Source organism: Sparus aurata, chromosome 8 (genome assembly GCF_900880675.1).
Source record: "Sparus aurata chromosome 8, fSpaAur1.1, whole genome shotgun sequence".
NCBI lineage: Eukaryota > Metazoa > Chordata > Actinopteri > Spariformes > Sparidae > Sparus > Sparus aurata.
Genome location: NC_044194.1, coordinates 15,554,593 through 15,578,905, shown reverse-complemented (window position 1 = coordinate 15,578,905; position 24,313 = coordinate 15,554,593). Strand labels below are relative to the sequence as shown.

Below are 24,313 nucleotides of genomic sequence, written 5' to 3'. Positions count from 1 at the left end.
GGTTAAACGATGGAACCGATATACATCTAAAGTAAAAATAAAGACCTTGGTCGAGTCTTGTCAAAGTTGAGAGTAACCACTGATAAAATGTAACTAACTACAGTTTACTCACAGAAGGTACAACTTTGAGGTACTTTACTTGAGTATTTCCCTTTTCTGCTACTTCATACATCCTCCCCATCACAGTTGTTAACTTGATGACTTAAAGTTGATAACTTAAGCTACTAGTTACTGTGCAGAATCATTTATTTGATTGTATTCATTCAGTATACATATATAGTATAGTCATACAGCATCTGCCTTCAAAATGTTTTGAAGTACAGTACTTGAGTAAATTGAGCCTGTAGTTTTGATACGAACATTTAACATCAGATTCCACAAGTACTGTTCCTGTGGGTGACTGTCACTCCTACCAAAAGTGATATTCTAACACCAAATCTGTACTTTTTACTTGAGTATCACTTGAATACTTGATTTTTTTATACATCACAATGTAAACACGCTGTTCTCCAACCTTCCCCCGAGCTTGTATTGACCTTTTGCTTGTCTTCATAGACATGCATTTCACCCAGGGGTGGCAGATAGCTGTGAATCACACGTAATGCAGTTTCTTCATCTCCACCAGGCTGACCTCATCCTTTGAAATGTCCTCACGGATCAAGAGCAAACAGAAAGAAAAAGCCTTTTGACGTTTATTCTCTGTAAAAAAAAAAAAAAAAAACAACTTGTCTTCACAGTGGGAGTCACAGTTCTCAGTTTCTTTTCTTAGTTTTGTTGTTCACCCACTTGGATCCTGAACATGACACACATTCGCAACAATGGTGAAGTCCCAGCCCCCCCAGACGCCCAAATAGGAGCGCCTAAAAATAAGGAGCATGCCGCAACTGTTGCGCTGCCTGCTGTCCGACCAATCCCGGCCCCATCCTCCCGTAAACCGACCCCGACTCCAGCTACCCTTATGGATTAGCAAATAGACTATGATCACAGAGGCTGAGTGACGCGGCCCGAGGTCCTTTATATACCCAAGCCTCTCCTCTCCCGACAGTCAAGTTACACAGAGTTAACACCGCTGCTCCAGCTCACCTGCCACCAAACTCCATTTCTCAAAGCGCGACGCTCTCCATATTGGAAAGGAACGACTTGTCGAGAGGGTGCCAATTAAAAAAAAAAAAAAAACAACAGCGGACGACCAGCTGCCTTGCGCCCTGTAAATCGGATCATTTCATCCATCACTGTCCTGACATAAGTGGTTTCTTCGCAAGTGCGTCCGAGAAAAAGTTTGAACTTTCCTCCGCTTTGCCATCGACCCGCTAAAAGTTTCCCCCCGCGCTGCCGGGCAAGTGTCACCGAGGTATAAAAGTGGACGCGGACAAAGCCATCATGATGAGCAACAACTACAGCGAGGACCAGCTGCCTCCGCAGTACTACCAGGCCACCGACTTTGGGGACGAGGAGGACGACGAGATGCCAGCCACGGAGAAGGACCTGGCCGAGGACGCGCCATGGAAGAAGATCCAGCAGAACACCTTCACCAGGTGGTGCAACGAGCACCTCAAGTGCGTCAACAAGACCGTCACCGACCTGCAGAGGGATTTCACCGACGGGCTCAAGCTGATTTCTCTGCTGGAGGTATTGAGCCAGAAGAAAATGTACAGAAAGTACCACACCAGACCCAACTTCCGTCAGATGAAACTGGAGAATGTTTCTGTGGCTCTAGAGTTCCTGGACAGAGAACATATCAAACTGGTCTCCATAGGTGAGTCACACTTTAATGGCTTCTTCTTAGATGGAAACGCAACAGGTCACTAGGCTATTATTAGATAGGGAAAATGTAATAAAACTGACAGCGTGTGAGCAGATGCAGTGCTGTCATGCCATATCTTCAGACACATCCACATTCTGTGGCTGCTCTGTTGGTATGTTATCAGCCAGCACTGAGACATGGTTTCACTGGCCTCTGCGCTGAGCAGGGGGGTCAACAGGTTATTGGAAAGTTACTATAGAGGTGCCACCGAGGTCGTTGACTCGTGTCAAGGCCTGGAACCATCTATTAAGTGTACTCCCACTGCAGCAATGTGGTAAAACTATGGTGGAAATTCACCAGGACCGTGCTAATGAGAATGAGACTCAATTTATACATGCGGAAAGCAGTGTCTCACACACACACACACACACACACACACACACACACACACACACACACACACACACTCATCTCTGTCAGGTCAGGGGTCAGAGCGGCTCGCTGGGGTGCTTTCGATGACAGCCACAGCAGTCAGCAACTCCTGCTCGGAGGGGATTAACTCCAGTGGGACTCGGGGATCAGACCGTGGTGCAGATAGCTGAACGTACAATAAATTGTTGTGGCTATGTGTCACATTCAAGGAGAGACTCCTTTACACCACAGAGAACATAATGCCACCTTTTAGAAATGTTTAAAGGTGCACTATGTAGTCTTGGAGGAGTTAGCGCCATTACCTCATTATTTTCTGACTTTGAATTTCTTCTCCAGGCCTACGCAGTGCCACTTTAATTACTGAGGAGAAACTAGTAGCCGGAGATCGAAAGCTTACAGATTTATAGTAAGATGATGAGTCATGGCTGAATTATACACCTGGAGACAAACCCACAATTCACACCGGAGGAGAGTTATTAAAAATCTGACAGAGTATTTTTCTGCTTTGGTGACTAATAGGCCTGCCACACAATTGAGTGAAATTCCCGGCGTGGCTGAGGCTTTGGCCGGCCGACTGTGAAGGCCACGGCGTGTCCACTTGGAGTTTGTTAGCTTGTGTGTGTGCTCAAATCGCAGGGGAGGGCAGAGGTCACACTCACAGATATCACCTCGTAGCCTGCAGAGTGTGTGTCCAGGAAAGTGTGGCTGGCACTTAATACGTTAGTGTCCCAGCTAGGTCAGACTGTTTTGACAGAAATGGGGCGTGATAATAGAAGTCCTGGCATTTTAACGGCTCCCCCCATGCAGCTCTAGTGGGTCAGTGCAGCCCTCTTAAGATAATGTCTCAGTCTCATTCCAGTGACCCAGAGACACTAAAGAAGTCACCACAGGCTTAGCTGCACATGTGTCACAGTGTGTAACTAGATACAATTTGATGGACGTCTGTGTGACTACACAGTTGCCCTTAAAGCCGGACACGGCAGAGATCACTGTGCCATGTCGTGCCACCTGCCTGTGTCAGTCAAATGGTGACGCATCAAACCTGATAGCAGGAGCTGTTTATGAAACGATAAACAGTCTCAATAAATAAAAGAGTCCCGTGATAAAGAACTGGCATCACAGTCCCTCCGTTATTAAAGTCTTGCTGAATTAACCCGAGTGTATCACACGAGATCAGTCGATGAAACATTAAAGTCTAGCCCTCCTCGGAGGTTCTCCGGCTTAAACGGCTGAATATCTAAATGAGAGTGGGTTTAGAATGGCTTATTTGACAAACTTTTCCTCAGAGAACTTTGGGAAATGAGCCGCGTGCTCGCTGTCAGTGTAATCTAATCTCCACCTCTTTGATTTATCACACGCTGGCACTACAAGTTTTGGACGTAATTGAAATCCAAGTGGCATTTATGCAGAGACTTCCACATATCCTCAGCTGTCACTGTCTTCAGAGTACCATTGTGACTGGATGACAGATTGTCAGGGGTCCTCAGCCAGACAGCTGTCTGAGAGAAAGGGGCTCTGGGGAAGCAGTGAGGAGCATTAGATTCTTGTCTCCTCAGCAGTCAATCATCATTGTTTATATTTCTGCTCAGAATAGCTCGGTCAACTCTGCAGCACAGCAAGGAAACACTGTTATGATATAACTCACTTATTTCCCGATTAAATTTTTTATGGTTTTCCTTTGGGCTGCTGTGATCAGAGATAACAACACAGAATATAAACTGATTTACTTGTAGATTGCACAAATATCCCTGGAAGGGTTTATAATCAATTAACAATGAGCACACAGCTGGAAGATGGAGTTAACGAGTGCATCGCCAAATACTGTCAGACACGCTGCATTATGTGCACTTTTGTGAAAGTTATAAATCCTCATGTACACTGTTCATCTCCACTGTCCGACTACAGATAGCAAAGCCATTGTGGATGGGAATCTAAAGCTGATCCTGGGTCTTATCTGGACTCTCATTCTCCACTACTCTATCTCCATGCCCATGTGGGATGACGAGGATGATGAGGAGACCAAGAAGCTGACCCCCAAACAGCGCCTGCTGGGTTGGATACAGAACAAGGTGCCCCAGCTGCCCATCAACAACTTCAACCGTGACTGGCAGGATGGCAAAGCTCTGGGAGCTCTGGTTGACAACTGTGCACCCGGTAAGAAGTGTGTGGCTGCACTTACGGGCTGAGTAAGTGCTGAGTCAGATTACGCACAGTGCCTTTTGAAAGGCTTGTTGTATGTCGCGGTTTTCATTCGTTGCTATGGAGGTCGGGGTCAGGCATGTGTCTGAAACAGTATCGTCTACTCATGAGAATTTCTCTCCTTTGCTCCTCGTCAAGAAACGAGTGCTGTATATCTCTCACACATTCTGTAGCACACACACTCAAACACACACATCCAGATTCGGATTCAGACATCAGCTGGTGTAATCCGTCTCTTGGGGACCAGGTAGTGTCAGCGGGGTGGACAGGGGTTGCTGATGGCCGGAGGACGTCCCTGCCAGCTGTCCCACAGTGACTGAAGCCTTCACTCTCACTGTTCCGGGCCCTGAGGCCTCCAGCCCTGGCTTTAGTGTTTATAGCCTTGCTGCTACACAACACCCCCAAATTTGGGCACCATTCCTCCTCTTCTGTCAAGGGGGATGCTTGGCTGAGCATCAAAATGCAGAGTGATCTCTTACAGGGAGGTGCCTAAGCCACAGATCCAAAGACCGCGAGGCCACAATTTGAGTCACTGCCAGTCTAGGTTTCTACTTTCCAACACTGAACAAAGTGAATCCTCTCCTCTCCTCACTGTGCTCTACAGAGCGAAAAGGTGGAGGAGTAGCAAGGGGAGACAGAACCCTGTTTAGCTGTGTTTATATGAGCCATTGATCTGAGGAGACGCATCTTTCAAACACTGCTGCAATATTGACCATACAAGGTTCTGCTGTTTCATCAGCTATTACCAAACAGCAGGATAACTGATGAAACTAGCTCTGTCCTGAGACACACACGCTCTTTAAAATCAGATACAACTGCGCAAAACAAGTTAAATGTCCAGAGCACAAAGCTACAATATCTCTTAGAAAATCCAGCGTGTTCTTATACAACTATAGCATCTGGTGTTGCAGTGGTGTTGCGTTATGAACTACATGGCTATACATGGCTCCACTCCAGAGCTGACATCACTTTAAAGAGCACTAAAGTCCCCTTAGAAACATGAAGGAAGGCCCATCTAGACAGCTTTGCACTCCTTCCTCACAGATGCATGTAAAACTCAGCCCTGGTCATACTGTGCTCCTGTGTCTACATTAATTGGATGATAGTATTCTACGCTGTGCATGCACAGGCCTTTTGAGTGAGTGGCCCACTCCATCGCCACGACTAATCCAATTTAGGCATTAGGAGCATGGTGGAGGGAGGCTAGCTTTAGCCACAGTGAAAGTGCCTGAGCGCCTCGAGGGTTGTTTCTTATGAGCAATCGAGAGGCACCTCCACTGAATTCACAGGGTAAGGTCAAGCGATGTTGTTGTTGGAGGCCATGAGATGGATAGCAGCGACCGCCCAAGTGACCTTATTATAGCAACAGCAGTGTAAGTCGGTGTTTGCCCGTGCAGAATTGTCTAATCGCCCTGTTTGTATTCTGTCAGGTTTGTGTCCTGATTGGGCAGAGTGGGACCCAAACAAGCCTGTGCAGAATGCCAGGGAAGCCATGCAGCAGGCCGACGACTGGTTGGGCGTGCCTCAGGTAAGATGCACGATATGTGTATAGCTTTTTTAGTTTTGCTGCAGATGTTGTGTATTTTTCTGTTTTCTTTCAAGCTTATACTCAGTGGACAGACACTCAGTAGGCACCAATTATTTCCGAGCAGTTTAACCAAAGTACCTAGACACATTAGCAAACGCAAACATGCCTCTCCACATGTACATACACCTGTGAGGCAACGCCGATTTGAAAGAAGAAAAAAAAAGGCGGTACTGTGCATGATATCGAGTCTAGTGTTTTTCCAGAGAGATCACGCTGGAGGGTGTGATGAAATATTTATTACCCAGCTCACTTCTAATATTTTCCATTTACTGTATTGTAAGTGAGTTAGTAGGAGTTTTATGTAGTAGATTTGTGAATTTGTGGAGGTGTGAGATTCCTTAACACCTTTCGAGCCAGCCACCGAAGCAGAGGTGTAAATATATGCCTGCGCTCATCAGAATAACAATGTGAACAGAGCAAGAGTGCCATATTTCCAGTTCCGTTTCTGAGACTCTGAGTCTCCGTATAGTAATTTGCACTATGCAGGTTGTTTACTTGTTTGTCTAAGACACAGGGTTAGCTTCTCTCCATGAGGCTTAGCATTGGTGAGATGGCCGTGGGGTGTATGTCATGGCTCTGCAGGCCTGGGGGGCTGGATTCCAGTGTGGTGGTGTTAAGGAGATGTGGGAGAGGTCTGGCTCTGGATAAATCCCCCTGGCTGGCTTATTGAGGGCAACAATCCTTAACCCTGCTGTCCTGGGGTTAAATATAACCAGCGCGAAGCATGGCTTTGAGCCACTGTGTGATAGACAGGCAAACGAGTGCTGGAAGGGAGAGAGGAGTCAGAGGTGGGGGGGATAAACAAGTTTAATCCTTGTTAAATCCCATTGCACTATGCTTAATGAGGGGAAATTGTATTAAGAGTCAATCATAGCCTTCTTACCACAATAATACCTTCAATTTACACATAAATAAGGTGGTTTTACGGTCATAGCTGTTGCAGGAGGTTGCATAAAAACTGAACTGTACTCTGGAATTTATTCCCACATATACACGATAAACCTCTGTTGTACATGTTTTTCGTGCTTTAGGTGATTGCCCCTGAAGAGATTGTGGACCCAGATGTGGATGAGCACTCAGTCATGACCTACCTGTCTCAGTTCCCCAAAGCAAAACTGAAGCCCGGAGCTCCACTCAAGCCCAAACAGCTTTTCCCTGAAAAGGCCAAAGCCTACGGACCTGGTGGGTAGCCCAGCAGTGGCTGCGAACACCTGCGCAGTTCACAACAGTTCATGTGAACATTGTAAATATGTAAATGCTGTTCCTCTTCTCAGTCCTGGATTTAAAGGCAGGAAGCTTACACTTAGGAAACTTTTTAATTCTCTTTTTCAGCTTTGTTGCCTTATGCATTGCCCCAGTACATACAGAATGTATCACCATACTGTGTCTGTACAGGTATCGAGCCTCATGGCAACAAGGTGCTGCAGCCAGCTGTGTTCACGGTAGACACCCTGGAAGCTGGCAGTGGTGAGGTCCTGGTCTATGTGGAGGATCCCGAGGGACACAAGGAGGAGGCAAGTTATCTCAGCGTACAGCTGGCCAGCCAGCTCACATAATTCTTCAAAGTTTCAAAGTTTTTGGAAGTGTAGCATCTAATCCTTAATCTTACTTTGTCTTCTTCTTCTCCAGGCTAAAGTTAAACCCAACAAGAACAAACAGGGAACCTACACTGTCACATATGTTCCTAAAGTTGAGGGTGTTCACAAGGTAAGAACAAGTAGCGTTTTTTTTACAGTCTAAACCAACATTAGTCAGCACATGGACAAAGGTTTCTCAATTTTGTCTTCTTTTTAGGTCAAAGTGCTGTTCGCTGGTCAAGACATTGACAAGAGCCCCTATACAGTGAATGTAGCCAAGGATATGGGTGACCCCAGCAAAGTGCACGCCAGGGGCCCGGGTTTGGATCCCACAGGCAATGTGGCTAACAAGCCCACCTACTTTGACATCTACACAGCTGGTTAGTATGGAAAATTCATCCCCTGTACATACTGACATGTAGGGATGTGATCTGATGAAAGGCCTGAATGGTTTTGAAACAAATTAAAAGAATCACCTGCTACAGCTTCTACTTTGACCTGTGATTACTGATTATTTTTCCTGTCACACTCAGGTGCGGGTAATGGCGATGTCAGCGTGGTCATCGTCGACCCTCAGGGCAAAAAGGACACAGTGGAGCTCATCCTGGAGAACAAGGGCGACAGTGTTTTCCGATGCACCTATCGTCCCATGCTGGAGGGCCCTCACACCATCCACGTACTGTTTGCAGGCCAGGAGATCCCCAAGAGCCCTTTTGTTGTCAACATCGCGGAGGGTGAGCCATCTGTCTGTGTTGTAAATTACTGTCAAGCAAATCTGATTTCTTAGTTGCTGTTAGTGGCAGGGTGATCTATCCGTCACAATCTGCAGTCATCTTTATTTTCCCTGGGAACAACCACCCACTGCAGACCATAACCCTTCCTATCTGTCATTTCTAGCTCCATCCGTTGCTCCTACTGCGGGAGCTCCACTGCAGATAGTCCCTCAGTCAGTGTGTACCCCTCCTGGAGCCAAGGGTGGGAGGGGGGCACCCCCCCCCAAACCTGGCCGTCCAAGTTAGTATGGCCTGCGGGGAGGAGCCTGTGCTCATTGCGCAGCCAGATCCCCCCAAAACTTTCCCTATGCCATGGCCTGCCGATGCCCCTCTGTGCTTTCTCTAAGATTAGAGTGCCGCGGCGCAATGCCGTGCTTGGTCGCCTGCTCCATCGTCTTGCATCGTGCAGCTTGATGTTTTCGTTATGTTCAAAGCGGGATGAGATGCAATGTTGTACAAATAGTTTACAGATTGTCCCAGTCTGCATTTCTGTCCACTTTGTTCCTCTCTGTTAAATATCTTTGCTTGTGCTGTTGACATGTTTGTTTTTATCACAACCAAATTTGCATCAGCCGGCATTCAGTTTTAAGCCTGGAGTCAACATTTCACAGTGACTGAAATGTTGTCAGATGCTCCCTCGATGCTCTCGAATGTGTCAATATCCTATTCAACACTTTCCACTTTGTGCTGCAAAAGCACTATTCATTCCCATTTACAGGTCCTGTCAGTTAACCTTTGAAAAAAATCCCTGGTGAATCGGATATGATAATGTCTCTGCTACTAACACTGCTGTCAACTGCTGGCTACTCTCAGTTGCCTTTCGCTTTGCTAAATATTTCTCTTTCACACTTGTTCTTATTCCTTTCAGCCATCAACCCAAATGCCTGCAGAGCTACAGGCAGAGGCCTTCAGCCTAAAGGCGTGAGAGTAAAGGAGGTTGCAGACTTCAAAGTTTTCACTAAGGGAGCTGGCAGTGGAGAGCTGAACGTCTCAGTCAAAGGACCAAGTGAGTCAGACAGCTCTCTCTTCCCTGCATCATTCCTCCCTCCCCCTAGAACATTTATAGAGTCATTTTCTTTGTTTGGGTTTTGTGTCTCAGGGGTTGCATTCCCATAGGTGTATATAAAGCATACGATAAAGCGCTAAACAAAAATACATAAAATGTCTCTAGAAGTGGATAAGAATCCATATTGACTGTATTATTCATCCTCAGCTGGAGCAGAGGAGCAAGTGAAAGTGCGGGATGCAGGAAACGGTGTGTATGAATGTGAATATTACCCCCTCAAGCCTGGCAAATACACGGTCAGCATCACCTGGGGAGGCCAGCCCATCCCACGCAGGTAGGGTCCGACTGCTGCCTCGAGCTATTCATTAACAATGCACATTCACATGTACTCTTGGGTGATATTGTGTATTCGCTTTATTGTGTGCTGCAGCCCATTCGAAGTGGAGGTGGGTGAGGAGGCAGGTTTTCAGAAGGTGAGGGCCTGGGGTCCTGGTCTGAAGACCGGCATGGTGGGCAAATCTGCTGACTTTGTGGTAGAGGCTATCGGCACCGACGTTGGAACTCTGGGTGAGCCGAGTGCAAGTGATTTGAGCTCGAGCAGGAGAAAAGTTGGACTTTTTAAAAAGTATTCGAACTGTGAAATCTGAATGCCTCTTTATCTTGATGTTCAGGCTTCTCCATCGAAGGCCCATCACAGGCTAAAATTGAGTGTGATGATAAGGGCGATGGCTCCTGTGATGTGCGCTACTGGCCAACTGAGCCTGGTGACTATGCTGTCCATGTGGTTTGTGACGACGAGGACATCAAGGACAGCCCCTTCATGGCTCATATCCTTCCTGCGGTCAATGACATTTTCCCTGAGAAGGTAATTCTTAATCCCAGAATAACATACAGTATGCATCGAGCTGTTTCGATCATATTCTGAACAACAGTAAATCTGTTGCAGGTGAAAGCCTTTGGTCCAGGCCTGAAGCCAACAGGCGTCATTGTGAACAAACCAACAGAATTCACCATCGATGCCCGCATGGCAGGGAAGGGTCATCTCAAGATCTACGCGCAGGTATGAAGAGTTTGTGAAACCATCATTGTTTATTCATAAGAAAAAGTTATTTATATTGCATGTGGCTCAACAGAGCAGTGCTGACATGCTGTTGTATCCACTCAGGATGCTGAAGGCTGCGCCATCAACATCAAGATCACTGACAAGGGAGACGGCACATTCCTGTGTGTGTACACTCCTGTGAAGCCCATTAAACACACCATCATCATCACCTGGGGGGAGGTCAACGTTCCCAACAGCCCCTTCAGGGTGAGACACATGAAGATGAACTTACACGCACCCACACCACTGCTGCACTTATAATTCAGTCAATTTAATATAATGATACTCTGCTAGATATAGTCAAAGTGAGAGGACTGCAGCCGTTGTAGCTCTTGAAACACTTGCCTCTGCCTCAAGTACACTGTGAATTCGTTAGGTGCTGGTTGGAGAGGGTTCTCATCCAGACAAAGTCAAGGTCTATGGGCCAGGAGTGGAGAAGACGGGGCTCAAGGCTAACGAGCCGACATACTTCACTGTGGACTGCAGTGAGGCCGGTCAAGGTGAGCGTGTACGAGGAGATGGTGTGGGTGGTTACAAAACCACTTCTGAGTTTAGTCGTCTCGTAATGAAATAAATGAAAAATATAAAGCAAAGAACGAGCAGAATAAGCAAGTCTGGGCACTTTAGCTGACAAAGCTAAGTTTTTTGAAATGTATGAAAAGCACTTAAAATAAAGCTCTAAGCAGTGAAGAGGCTGATTCTATTTATTCAGATCGTCTACTTGTGAATGACCTTCGTGAACTGTGCTCATTGCTATGCGCCATTAGGGGACATCAGCATTGGAATCAAGTGTGCCCCAGGGGTGGTTGGCCCTGCTGAGGCAGACATCGACTTTGACATCATCAAGAATGACAATGACACCTTTACTGTCAAGTACACTCCCCCCGGTCCAGGCCGATACACCATCATGGTGCTGTTTGCAGACCAGGTTAGAATACAAGGACTGATGAGTTTTCAAGAGTGATTCTTTTAGTTTTATTAGTCTTTTGTGATTTCTCATGATTATTTTATGATTGGCTTTTATCAGGAAATTCCAGTCAGTCCATTCAAAATCAAAGTGGATCCTTCCCATGATGCTGGAAAGGTGAGGGCAGAGGGCCCCGGACTCAACAAGACAGGTGAGATCCACCGACTTATTAGAATCAGAAAGTACCAGGCAACTATCAACTTAATTGATAGTTATTTGCATTTGCATCCACTACAATACAATATTTGATCAGACTAGGCTTGGTAGCACTGACGAAACACACGTTTGTGTTTCAGGAGTGGAGGTGGGCACTCCAACCCACTTCACCATCTACACAAAGGGAGCTGGCAAGGCCAAGCCTGAGGTGCATTTCGCAGCATCAGGCCCAGGAGAGGCGGTTCGTGACTTTGAGATCATCGATAACCACGATTACTCCTACACTGTCAAATACACGGCACTTCAGCAGGTACAGTAGGCCTCTGTTTGAGCCATTTAACTTTAGAAGGATGCAGAGATTATTCATAGCTAATCAATATGCATTGCTGCTCTTGTGTCTTCTCAGGGTAACATGGCAATTACAGTCTCTCATGGAGGAGATCCTATTCCCAAAAGCCCCTTCCACATCACTGTTGCGCCAGCTCTGGATATTGGAAAGGTGAAAGTGGAGGGATTAGACAACAGTAAGTTACAAACACTAAATACTATACTCTTGCATTCACCATGTAAAAGTATAGTTGATTGCAGTGGTTTAAGTTTCTCCTGTTAATCTTTCTCGCAGAAGTGGAGGTCGGAAAGGATCAGGAGTTCACAGTCAACACAAAAGGCGCTGGTGGACAGGGAAACGTAGGTGTGAAGATGACCTCACCCTCTGGCCGACCGATCCCATGCAAGCTGGAATCAGACAAAGCCAAAGGCACGCACAGTGTGAAGTACATTCCCCCAGAGGAGGGGCAGTACAAGGTTGATGTCAGCTACGATGGCAACCCGGTGATGGGAAGCCCTTTTGGGGTTGAAGCTGTGATGCCTGCTGATCCTTCAAAGGTAAAAGTTCATGAAAGCTGCATGTAGTTGTTCACTTTTTCTGCTCTTGAGACTCATGAAACATGACACACACATACACAGTTTGGAATACCACAACTGACTCACCTGTTGCATCACAGGTGCGAGCCTTTGGTCCTGGTCTGCAGGGAGGCATTGTGGGTAAACCTGCTCCATTCACTATCGACACAAAGGGAGCTGGTGCAGGTGGGCTGGGCCTGACTGTGGAGGGTCCCTGTGAGGCAAAGATTGAGTGCCAGGACAACGGTGACGGCACATGCTCAGTGTACTACCTGCCCAATGAGGCTGGGGAGTATGCCATCAACATCTTGTTTGCTGAGCAGCACATCCCTGGCTCTCCTTTCAAGGCTCCTGTGCGCGCAGCTTTGGACCCAAGCAAGGTGACGGCCAGCGGGCCAGGTCTGGAGAGAGCCAAGGCAGGCGAACCAGCAACCTTCACTGTGGACTGCACCCGGGCAGGTGAGGCTGAGCTCACCATTGAGATCGTGTCGGAGACCGGGGCTAAAGCCGAGGTGCACATCCAGAAAACTGCAGAGGGGACCTTCTCTGTTACATACATCCCACCTTTCCATGGCGCCCACACCATCACGATCAAGTATGGCGGCCATATGATTCCTCAGTTTCCCAAGGTCCTGCAGGTGGAGCCGTCTGTGGACACCAGTGGGGTGCATGTCTATGGGCCAGGAGTTGAGCCCAGAGGTAACAAGACCAAAAACCTCACCTTAAAATGAGTTAGCACTGCAATAGGGTTAGGATTTGATTTTGATTAATTAGGTTATCAATTGGTTGGCAGTAGAAATCTAACGTCACCACTGTCGCTTCTTCACAGTCTGTTTATAATTTTAGCTAATTTTTGAATGTTTTGAATGAAAATTCTCACATATTGCACCTTTAAAGACAAAATAATTGACATATTCATCTATAATGAAGTACACTTTGCTTTAACTTGTTTATAAAGCTCCCATTAGTGTTAACATGACAGCCTACTCAGTCTTGTTTCTCTTTGGCAACAAATCACCTGGCGGGGCTTCTCTGTTTCTAGGGGTCCTCAGAGAAGTCACAACCCACTTCATTGTTGATGCCCGCGCCCTCAACAAGGTTGGAGGAAACCGTGTGAAGGCTCACATCATCAACCCCTCTGGCACAAACACAGACACCTACATCACCGACAAAGGAGACGGCACCTACAGAGTGGAGTACACAGCATTCGAGGATGGTAGGAGAACAAACACTATATTATTTCATTGAACGGTGGTAATTCACACAGTTACGGGATCAGAAAAGGCGTCGAACATCATTGATGGAAGTGCACCAACAAACCCTACCTGCTGCAGAGAGATAGAGGCTGTCTGAAACAGTGAATACACACAGACAGAGAAATCATTAGCAGGCGCTCGTTCTGGGCACCATTTGGGAATAAAGCTAGAGAGTGGGAAAAGAAAGAACGAGAGCGATAGAGAGTGGGGGGGGGGGTATAAATACAGAATGATGCAGTGGAGCAATGATGTGAGGGGCAGAGAGCAGGGAGGCAGACTGGCTCTGTTTTATAAATAGTGTGCTCTGGAACAGAAGCTCTTAACCAGGCAGGTATGTGTGCTGAAGGCTGCCTGCACACGGCTATACAGCAGGGGAATGACAGGGGATATTAATAGAGACCTATAACACAAAGCAAAGAGATCACAGCACACTTCTCCACCACCAGACATGCTCTAATATCATAGCAGTGCGGCTGGGAATCTGGCATATAGGCCTACTGAGAGGGCTCTGTCAGAAAAATGTTGTAACAGAATAATGAATAGGGAACAGATGTAATGCCTTGTACGTTCACCAGAGCGTCTGCACTCTAGTTGCCGTCTTTTATAAATAAACAGATGTTTATCTCCCTAAAAGGGAATTTGTCTGGCCCATAATTAAAAGCAAGTGGCAATAAAAGAAAATATTTGCTCGCTTTGAGAACGCTCAGGCAGAGAGGTGTGACATCAGACTGATAGAACGGATGTATCTGTTCGCGTGCAGGAATGCATCTGATTGAGGTGCTGTTTGACGACGCGCCTGTGCCGAAGAGTCCCTTCAGAGTGTCTGTGGTGGAGGGATGCGATCCCACCCGGGTCCGTGCCTTTGGACCAGGTCTGGAGGGAGGAATTACCAACAAGTCCAACTGCTTCACTGTGGAGACCAGGTACCGTTGGATCACGTTTTACAGGGAAGGAATTTAACCCAAGAAAAGTGCAATAAGATAAATAAAAGTGTTGATTTGTCTCTCAGGGGTGCTGGTACAGGAGGTCTGGGTCTGACTATCGAGGGAGCCTCCGAGGCAAAAATATCCTGCAAGGACAACAAAGACGGCAGCTGCAGCGTGGAGTACATCCCCTTCACTCCAGGAGACTACGATGTCAACATTAATTATGGAGGTCACCCAATCCCCGGCAGTCCTTTCCGTGTGCCAGTGAAGGACCCTGTGGACCCCAGCAAGGTGAAGTGCTCAGGTCCAGGTTTGGGCGCCGGAGTGAGAGCTCATGTTCCTCAGACGTTCACAGTAGACTCTACAAAGGCTGGACAGGCCCCGCTGGACGTCAAACTGTATGGACCATCAGGTGAGGACATGCTGTTTAAAGGTACTTGGAGTACAGTATAGATATTCTGAACGCCTGAGTCGGATTCCAATCAATCCGGATTGGATAGGTCATAAAAAAAAAAAATCGTATCAACATACTTTCTTTCACTTGCTGCAAAATGAATGTTCGTTATAGCTGCTTTAACTATGACAACCTATAAGCCATGCCTACTTTAAGCTGAAAATCTATGAGAAAGTTGGTGTCACATAATGATTTCCATACTGTCTCGTTTCCAGGTACTGTGGAGCCGGTAGGTGTGAAGAACAATGGAGATGGCACCCACACAGTGCACTACACTCCAGCCCAGGATGGCCCTTACACTGTCGATGTCAAATATGCAGATCAGGAAGTCCCACACAGGTACAGAAAAGTCCCACCAGGCCAGGCAGTATGTGCAGATACGTCTTAATTAAAGTTCGGCTCTGTCTGGCTGGATTATAAAGAGAAAAAGTGTAGTTCAGCGGATTTCCTATTCCCATCTCTGTCCTTTGTCGGACTGGGTGTAGTAATTACACTTGACATTTCTCTCCTTCTTCCACAGTCCATTCAAGGTAATGTCTCAGCCTGGGCATGACGCCAGTAAGGTTCGCGCAAGTGGTCCCGGTCTAGACACAAAAGGTGTGTCTGCCAGCCTGCCTGTTGAGTTCACCATCGATGCCCGCGATGCTGGAGAGGGACTGCTCACTGTGCAGATTCTGGTGGGTTCAGCTTCCTTTTGCACAGTCATTTCTGAACCCTGAGCCAACACCTAGAATAACTCCATATTGTGTATCGACAGGATCCAGAGGGAAAGCCAAAGAATGCAACAATCCAGGACAACAGGGACGGCACCTACACTGTCTCCTATGTGCCTGACTCTACAGGCCCCTACACCATCACTATTAAATATGGAGGAGATGAGATCCCTTACTCCCCATACCGCATCCAGTCCCTTCCCACAGGAGACGCCAGCAAGTGTCGCCTCACAGGTGAGAAAAACATCATTGTTCTGATGAATAAAAAATGTCGTCTAGCTGTAGAATTTGCATATTTTTATTTAAACCCTGCGTTTTTCTTCCTTTCCAGTGTCTATCGGAGGACATGGAGTGTGTGAGTAACCGAGGCTTTGAGCTACATTTCTAGAAAATCTTATGATCCTTTCATTCATGCAGCACTTCATCCTCATTCCCTCTTTGCCCTTAACAGCAAGCCTACAGAAGCTGCAGACCTCTGAGGATACAGTTATCACGGTGGATGCCAAAGCTGCTGGGAAAGGCAAGGTGACCTGTAAGGTGCAGACCCCACAGGGGATGGAGCTGGACATGGATGTGGTGGAGAATCGCGATGGGACCTTTGACATTTACTACACAGCCCCTGAACCTGGGAAATATGTTATTACTATCCGCTTCGGGGGACAGAACATCCCTAAAAGCCCCTTCCATGTCATGGTGAGGAAAGGAGATTTTAAAAGCAGCAGCCAGGTGCACTCTTGTTCTGACATCCAGTTCTTTGACACCATTTCTTTTCTCTCTCTCTCTCTCTCGGTATCGACAGGCCTCAAATGAGCCAGTTGTTCCCCGCGATACCGTGGATCCTCTCTTCCGTCCTGTTAACTTCCTCGTCCCCTTCACGCCGCAGCAAGGAGAAATCACAGGTGTGACAAACAACCACTCAAACAGAAACAGCTCACACACACGCCCACAAAACATCTCTTTAAGGTTGCTGACATTTAACCAACACGCTGTCATTTCTAGGTGAGGTGCGGATGCCTTCAGGCAAGACTGCCCGCCCACATATCACTGACAATAAGGACGGCACCATCACGATCAAGTACCAGCCCACAGAGAGAGGCCTGCACGAGATGGACATCAAATACGAGGCCAACCACATTCCAGGTCAGAAACGCGCCAAGTTCTTTTAAATTAACCTTGATTTATTTATGTATTACAAGGAACTTTTAACAGTTCATGAAACAGTCTCAGTTTGATACCGGTGCCTTAACATAACCTACATAAGCACACGAAAACCACAATAATTCTTAATGCCTATCAACGGGTGGGAGTCATACTTATCTAAGGTTGATAAGTCATACAATCTTTTTTAAATGACAGAGCAGTGATGATGAAATCAGGGATCTTACAGCCTGGAAAGTAAAGAAGCTTTGTAGTTTGGAAGAAATAATATTAATCTTGCTTTTACCAGAGGATGCAGTGGTGCTCATTCCAATTTTCCAATTTTATTAAGTTACTTGTAGCTGCTTTAAGATGTTTTTTCATATTATTTCTGTAATGAAATCTGAGCGATGTCTCACTTTAAAACAATCCTTCACACAGTTTTGAGTCTCATTTGCTGCTTCCAATGATTATATCCTCAACAGGAAGCCCCCTGCAGTTCTTTGTGGATGCTGTAAACAGTGGAGTGGTTACTGCCTACGGACCGGGTTTGAGTTACGGCATGGTCAACAAGGCTGCCACTTTCACTGTGGTCACCAAGAATGCAGGAGAAGGTACCATACTTTACTTTTTCAGTCACAGTTGACCCTTAGAAGCACCACAGTGCAGAAAAATAAGAATCTGATTGTTTTTTTTCACTCCCTCTCAGGCGGGCTATCTCTGGCAGTGGAAGGTCCCTCTAAGGCCGAAATTACCTGCAAAGACAACAAAGACGGCACCTGCACCGTGTCCTACATGCCCACAGCTCCTGGAGACTACAACATCATCGTCAAGTTTGACAACAAGCACATTTCCGGCAGTCCCTTTACTGCTAAGATCACTGGTGAGGAAATAAATCACTTCTCCCACAGACTGAGTTATTTTACTGTTGATTCGTATTTATTTATAGTGGGGTGTGTTCAACATAAATCATGACAAACATCTAAACCACCTTTTTTATGTGAAGGGGACGACTCCATAACCAGGACATCCCAACTGAATGTCGGCACGGCGGCTGACGTGTCCCTGAAGATCGCAGAGACTGATCTGAGCTCCCTGACTGCCAGTATCAGAGCGCCATCAGGCAACGAGGAGCCCTGCCTGCTCAAGAAACTGCCCAACAGACACCTCGGTGAGATATCCACCTGCCAGTGAAATAACCTGAAGAGCAGAACATAGATAAGACATGGCTGGATACGCCTAATGCATTTTTAACTAGGTTTTCTGGCTTTTTTTGTGTCTTGATTTTTTTTTTTGTCCTTGTTCCCTCGTTTATGTGCACAGGTATCTCTTTCACCCCGAAGGAGGTTGGCGAGCACGAAGTGAGTGTGAGGAAGAATGGCATGCATGTGTCCAACAGCCCTTTTAAAATCATGGTCGGCCAGTCGGAGATCGGCGAGGCCAGCAGAGTGAAGGCTTTCGGTAAAGGCCTGCTGGAGGCACACACTTTTGAAATGGCTGAATTCTTTGTGGATACCAGGAATGCAGGTAAGCTTTCAGAGACATTGTTTTTCACCTTCAAGGCGAGGACAGTATGACAAAATACACAGGCAACATATGTTTTTTTGACTTCTTTCTACTTCCCTTCCTCATCTAGGATATGGAGGTCTAGCATTGTCAATTGAGGGTCCGAGCAAAGTGGATATCAACTGTGAGGACATGGAGGATGGGACGTGCAGAGTTACTTACTGTCCAACGGAACCTGGAAGTTACATTGTTAATATCAAGTTTGCTGAGAAGCACATCCCAGGTTCGACTCTTTTACTTCAAAAATACAAAAACATCTTACAAGAAACGTGTATTTCTTGTTGACTGTACATGTGTTTGTGCCCTCCAGGAAGTCCTTTCACAGTGAAAGTGACCGGAGAAGGAAGGATCAGGGAGAGTATTACTAGAAAGAGACAGGCCTCTTCTCTTGCCTCAGTGGGCAGCACTTGTGGCCTTAACCTCAAAATCCCAGGTGAGTACAGAAGCCGGCCAGAAGCGCTTAGAGGGCAGCGGTCAACCAGCTTAAAATAAATGAACCCGCTGTGCACTCACATTTGTATTCTCGCTGCTTTATCCTCACTGTAGGAAACTGGTTCCAGATGGTTTCAGCTCAGGAGAGGCTGACCCGCACGTTCACCCGCAGCAGCCACACCTACACTCGCACGGAGCGCACGGAAATCAGCAAAAGCCGAGGTGGGGAGACCAAGAGGGAGGTGCGAGTGGAGGAGAGCACCCAGGTGGGCGGAGGAGGAAGCCCCTTCAGGGACGTTTTTGGAGACTTTCTGGGCAGAGAGAGCCTCAGCAGCTTCGCCGGCATCACGGCCAGACCTGAGGGTGAGAGTCGAAAATTAAATCTAAGATTTTGAAATGTTAAAGTCGTACATCATGTGCAAATGTCTAGGTTGTGTCTAAACACATCCTCTGTGCTGCTCCGCCTCCTCCAGTTGAGAGTGGCCCCCAGACCATGACGGCTCAGGTGACCAGCCCCAGTGGGAAAACCTTGGATGCTGACATTGTGGATGGAGGGAGCAGCACCTACAGCGTGCGCTTCATCCCTCAGGAAATGGGACCCCACACTGTCAATGTCAAGTACAGCGGCCAACACGTCCCCGGCAGCCCCTTCCAGTTTACTGTGGGGCCCATGGGGGAGGGAGGAGCGCACAAGGTCCGCGCTGGAGGACCTGGCCTGGAGAGAGGCGTGGCTGGAGCACCCTGTATGTGAGCTCTGTGAACATGAAAAGAATTGTGTTTCCTGCTATTTTGAAAGTGTTTCATGGGCCTCAAGTCGAAACCTCTTCCTTCACCCTCTGTAGCTGAATTTAGTATCTGGACCAGAGAGGCAGGTGCTGGCGGTCTGTCCATCGCTGTAGAAGGCCCCAGCAAGGCTGAAATCTCCTTTGAGGACAGGAAGGACGGTTCCTGCGGCGTCTCCTACATAGTGAAAGAACCAGGTAGCAGAATTCTCCTCATTTGAATGTTTTTAACTCTTTGAGCTGCGAAACTTTTAGAATAATTCTTCCAGTCGTCCTCCAGTTCATTTGATGGCTAAGGTAAAAAAAACAACCTGTCTGCCTCCCCAGGTGACTACGAGGTGTCAATCAAGTTCAACAACGAGCACATCCCTGACAGCCCATTCATCGTTCCAATTGCTACACTGTCAGACGAGGCCCGCAGGCTCACTGTCACAAGCCTTCAGGTGAGAGCGCACTCGAGTTGTCGAAAAATCCACGTTAATTTTTTTTCGCACAAAACATTCACAAGCGGAGTCATGAAATGTCTGGATAACAGATTGTCTGTAGCATAATGTTTGAGCGGTTGTAGATATTTCTGTCTAATAGCACTTTGCCCTTGAAGTGTAATTGAGTGCCAGTGTTGGAGAATTATCCACGACTATAATACTGTGATGCTGGCCAGTGATGAAGGGCTGGATTAACTGTCCCTTGCTAATATGGGGCAACACAAGCTGTGCTATGTGTGGGCAGTCGGCTCGTCTGTGCGATTGTGTTTCTGTCTGAGAGGAAGAAAGCACAGACAGAGAGCAGAGCGCGCGGGAGATAAAGACTCTTTTGAAGATAACCTGTGACAGCTCACAATATTGGTCTCCTCGCTTCACACATGCTTGTTACATTTGCTTTCACAGTTTCCATTACAACTGCCACCCAACAATGCTACAGACATGTATTTTTAGTTAACTCAAAATGACACTTCAAAGCGCCTCTCCAGCACGAGAAGCCAGGTAAAGTGCAATATCAGGCCAACGTTTAAAATGTCGCGCTGCCTCTTCTGTCTGCGAGGACTGCTCGTCCGCCCGTGGGGTAAAAAACACTAAACGCCTCGCTGTAAACTCTGACCTTCTCTGCCTCTCATACCCAACCGCTCAATCTATTCTTGTCCAGGAATGAGTCACACACTTTGTGTCCCTCGAGGTGGGGGCACACACACACACACACACACACACACACACACGCATGTATCCTGATTATATTCTTCTTTCTTTTGTAGGAGAAAGACTTGAAGGTAAACCATGAGGCGTCCTTCATGGTGCAGCGAAACGGGGCTCGAGGTGTGGTTGACGCCAAAGTTCACACCCCCTCTGGCTCCTCTGAGGAATGCTATGTCACTGAGCTTGACAGCGGTACGCACCGACCTGACTTTGTAGTACAAAGCAGACGTCAGAAGACAGGGGATTCAGCTCTGTAGGCATTATTTATGGGAAACAGATCAGTAACAGCTCCACTCGTGTTGTTTTTCAGACAAGAACGCAATCCGCTTCATTCCACGGGAAAATGGAGTTCACTCCATAGATGTCAAGTTCAATGGATGCCACATTCCTGGAAGCCCCTTCAACGTGCGAGTGGGAGACCCGGGGCTGATTGGAGACCCCGGCATGGTGACAGCACACGGCCCTGGACTGCAGGGAGGAACTACAGGTAGATATCACCGCCACAGCTACAAATATATGTACCACATTTTCTGATAATTGGGCTTGTTTTAAAAAAATAAAATACATGTCTGCATTGCTCTCTGTCTTCCAGGCGTATCCTCAGAGTTCGTGATCAACACCTGCAATGCGGGCTCCGCCACGCTATCGGTCAACATCGACGGGCCGTCCAAGGTCAAGATGGACTGTCGGGAGTGTCCCGAAGGCTACAAGATCACCTACACACCCATGGCACCTGGCAACTATCTCATCACCATTAAATACGGAGGGCCGCAGCACATCGTGGGCAGCCCGTTCAAAGCTAAAATCACAGGTCTGCTTGACAGTCACTCTCCCATCTGATCTGTGGTTTTCAGATGACAAATGTCTCAGTTGTGAAACAAATGTTCCTCTGAAAAAGTCAGGGAAATGTTATGTCATGTTCCCTCATGCTGTTAAGTGTACATCTTATATAAAAAGCTGTCTTCCTCAAGATCTACACTTATATACGCCTGTCACTACTCGGTGCATACAGACTCATTTGTCATCCATTTAGCATAAAAATTCTTTAGGCCTGGGAGTTGCCTTTATTTGAAAGTGGTATGAAGTCTTTTCAATACTCCACTAAGTTGTCCTGTTTTTTTTTGTAGATGTAAACTCTCCCCACGAGCAGCAGCATGTTTGCTTCGTCAATACTGAGTGCGTTATATAATGTCTGGACTGAGCGGTGATAACATCAAATAACCTCTCTCTCTCTTTTCTGCTCCCGCCCTCCCCGACAGGAGCCCGGCTGTCAGGGGGACACAGCCTCCACGAGACCTCCTCGGTCTTGGTCGAAACGGTTACCAAGACCTCCAAAGTTGGCGGCGCCTACAGCTCCTCCTCTTCCACCACCTCAACGAAGCTGACTTCTGACGCCAGTAAGGTGGTTTGTCGCGGAACGGGGCTGTCCAAGGCTCTGGTCGGGCAGAAAAACAACTTCACAGTCGACTGCAGCAAAGCAGGTGAGGTGACCACAGGCACAAAGACACAGACAAACCTTATATTCATGCAGTAAAAACACAAATCAAACACACTCTGCTTCTACAGACACTACAGATTAAAGTAATATTGATTTTTTTTTTTTGTCCACTTGTGGGCAGAAGGAACAAGCTGTAAACACAACACTCATATGTTATCACCCCATAAAGTTGTTGTGGTGAATGTGTTAGCAAACAATGGGCGAGTTTACACATTCAGTAAACACTGAAGAGCATTAGCATTCGTTCGGAGTCCAGCCTCCACCAACTCCTGAGGGAAATATCTGGCTCTTTAGCAGCTCAATGCTTCCCTTGTGTTCGTCGTTAACTTGGCGTAGTTTGGATTTTGGTGCTGTGCAGGTAGCACATGTTTGATCTAGGCTTTTTAAAACCGAAAACAGGTGGCTGATTTAGCTGAAAATGTGTTAAATGAGTGAGATTAAAAAACCTGTTGTATACGCTGCAGCTTTAGAAGGGCTCCAGGCAACAGTTGTAGCAATTTACATGTATTTATCACTTTTTTATTGATGGTATTTGAGCCTGTGGACGCTTGACTGTGAAGTCCTGTAACATAAACAAACAACGGACCACGATCATTAATCATCTCCTACTGCTCCGTCCAGGTACCAACATGCTGATGGTGGGCGTGCACGGACCCCATGCTCCCTGCGAGGAGGTGTATGTCAAGCACATGGGCCAAAAGCTCTACAACGTCACCTACGCCGTCAAAGACAAGGGCAGCTACACCATCATCGTCAAATGGGGCGACGACAACATCCCCGGGAGCCCTTACAAAGTGGTTGCGCCTTAAAAATAAACTGCACCGACGCGCCTCCACACCCCCCAGCTCCCCCTCTCCTCCATCCACCCAGCACCAACCCAACTCCCCAGTACTTCCTTTCCTTTGCTCTTCGCCCTTCAGCGGATTACAATATACTCAACGTGCACTAAAAAAGCCTGCGAGGACATTTGCTTACAGTTTTCTTGAAGACGTCTATCCCGTGCCAAAAAGTTTTGTATTAACTCCAGAAATTGCATCCACATCCAGAATGATGTCAAGGCAACAGTGTGGTTTTTATGAGTCCCATGAAATTTCCTCTCTCTGTTCTGTCGTGTTGTAAACGAATGGTGTAATACATGAATGTCAAGAGATGTCGGGAGTATTCAGCAGTATTTAAGTGTGATGCAATATGGTTTTGTATGGTTTAAGGATGAGAAATTGACTTTTTTTTTGTTATATTAACCTATTTTTGGTAAGTCTTTGCAGACCTAATAAAGATTTAATGGCTAACTTTCCAGACGAAAGTGATTGAATTTATTTGATTTCTCGCAGCTGTGGCGGACCGTTCGCTAATTCAACAGGAGGCATTTCTTACTTTTGAGGATTTTAATAGTTTCATCATGCAGCTATTTTCAGACCACTGCTGGTTCTTCTGTCTGAGCAGCTGTCAGGATATTTTCTCTTGATCACAGATGCTCACAGCTGGTCGTGTCTGATCTCGTGCTACCATCTCAGATAGTTAGATTTCATGGCTTTTAATATTTTGCTTCGCATCTGGGGTTCTTGTGATGGTAAATCTCCTTTAGCCCTTTTTATTTATCCTCGGCATCATCGCTCATTTGTATTGCATTGATGAACCAGTCCGAGAGTTTCTCCCGGTCCTCTCATTTGCATCCTGTTCTTGTCCAGATGCAATCACAAGATGGCAGCATAGTCAAACTCTCCCCTGTAGCTACGTCTCAACCATACACCAGAACAAAATCTCCATTGTTCCCAGTGAAGATTAACTACACCATCCTTTACACGAGGGAGCCCACAGAGCGGAGAAACCAGAGGCATCAGCTTCCATTGTGTGTGTAATTAATCCTGTTGGATCAGAGATGGAACACAAGTGGTTTCTGTTGTGGCATCCT

At 46.9% G+C, this 24,313-nt stretch overlaps 1 protein-coding gene across 2 annotated transcripts; it reads left to right on the top strand.

The window, feature by feature from the left end:
* Positions 1-1,380: 1,380 nt before the first annotated feature.
* On the top strand, positions 1,381-23,699 carry LOC115587031 (filamin-C). Of its 2 annotated transcripts, XM_030426585.1 has the most exons (47): positions 1,381-1,756; positions 4,082-4,330; positions 5,806-5,903; positions 6,995-7,145; positions 7,359-7,477; positions 7,593-7,670; positions 7,758-7,920; positions 8,074-8,274; positions 8,438-8,554; positions 9,182-9,319; positions 9,527-9,653; positions 9,750-9,886; positions 9,991-10,184; positions 10,266-10,379; positions 10,485-10,628; positions 10,798-10,921; positions 11,189-11,349; positions 11,449-11,539; positions 11,685-11,854; positions 11,951-12,068; positions 12,167-12,429; positions 12,549-13,146; positions 13,490-13,663; positions 14,464-14,626; positions 14,713-15,041; positions 15,299-15,422; positions 15,604-15,760; positions 15,841-16,030; positions 16,128-16,151; positions 16,248-16,489; positions 16,596-16,695; positions 16,796-16,936; positions 17,419-17,547; positions 17,643-17,816; positions 17,940-18,104; positions 18,257-18,460; positions 18,570-18,722; positions 18,810-18,932; positions 19,046-19,294; positions 19,405-19,674; positions 19,774-19,911; positions 20,041-20,156; positions 20,963-21,095; positions 21,214-21,390; positions 21,496-21,714; positions 22,163-22,384; positions 23,023-23,699. In XM_030426585.1, the coding sequence occupies exons 1-47, from the start codon at positions 1,381-1,383 to the stop codon at positions 23,208-23,210; spliced, it is 8,235 nt and encodes a 2,744-aa protein (XP_030282445.1). In that variant the 3' UTR covers positions 23,211-23,699. The 2 variants fall into 2 exon arrangements, with proteins under 2 accessions (XP_030282445.1, XP_030282446.1); XM_030426586.1 differs by lacking the exon at positions 8,438-8,554.
* The last annotated feature ends 614 nt before the right edge of the window (positions 23,700-24,313 follow it).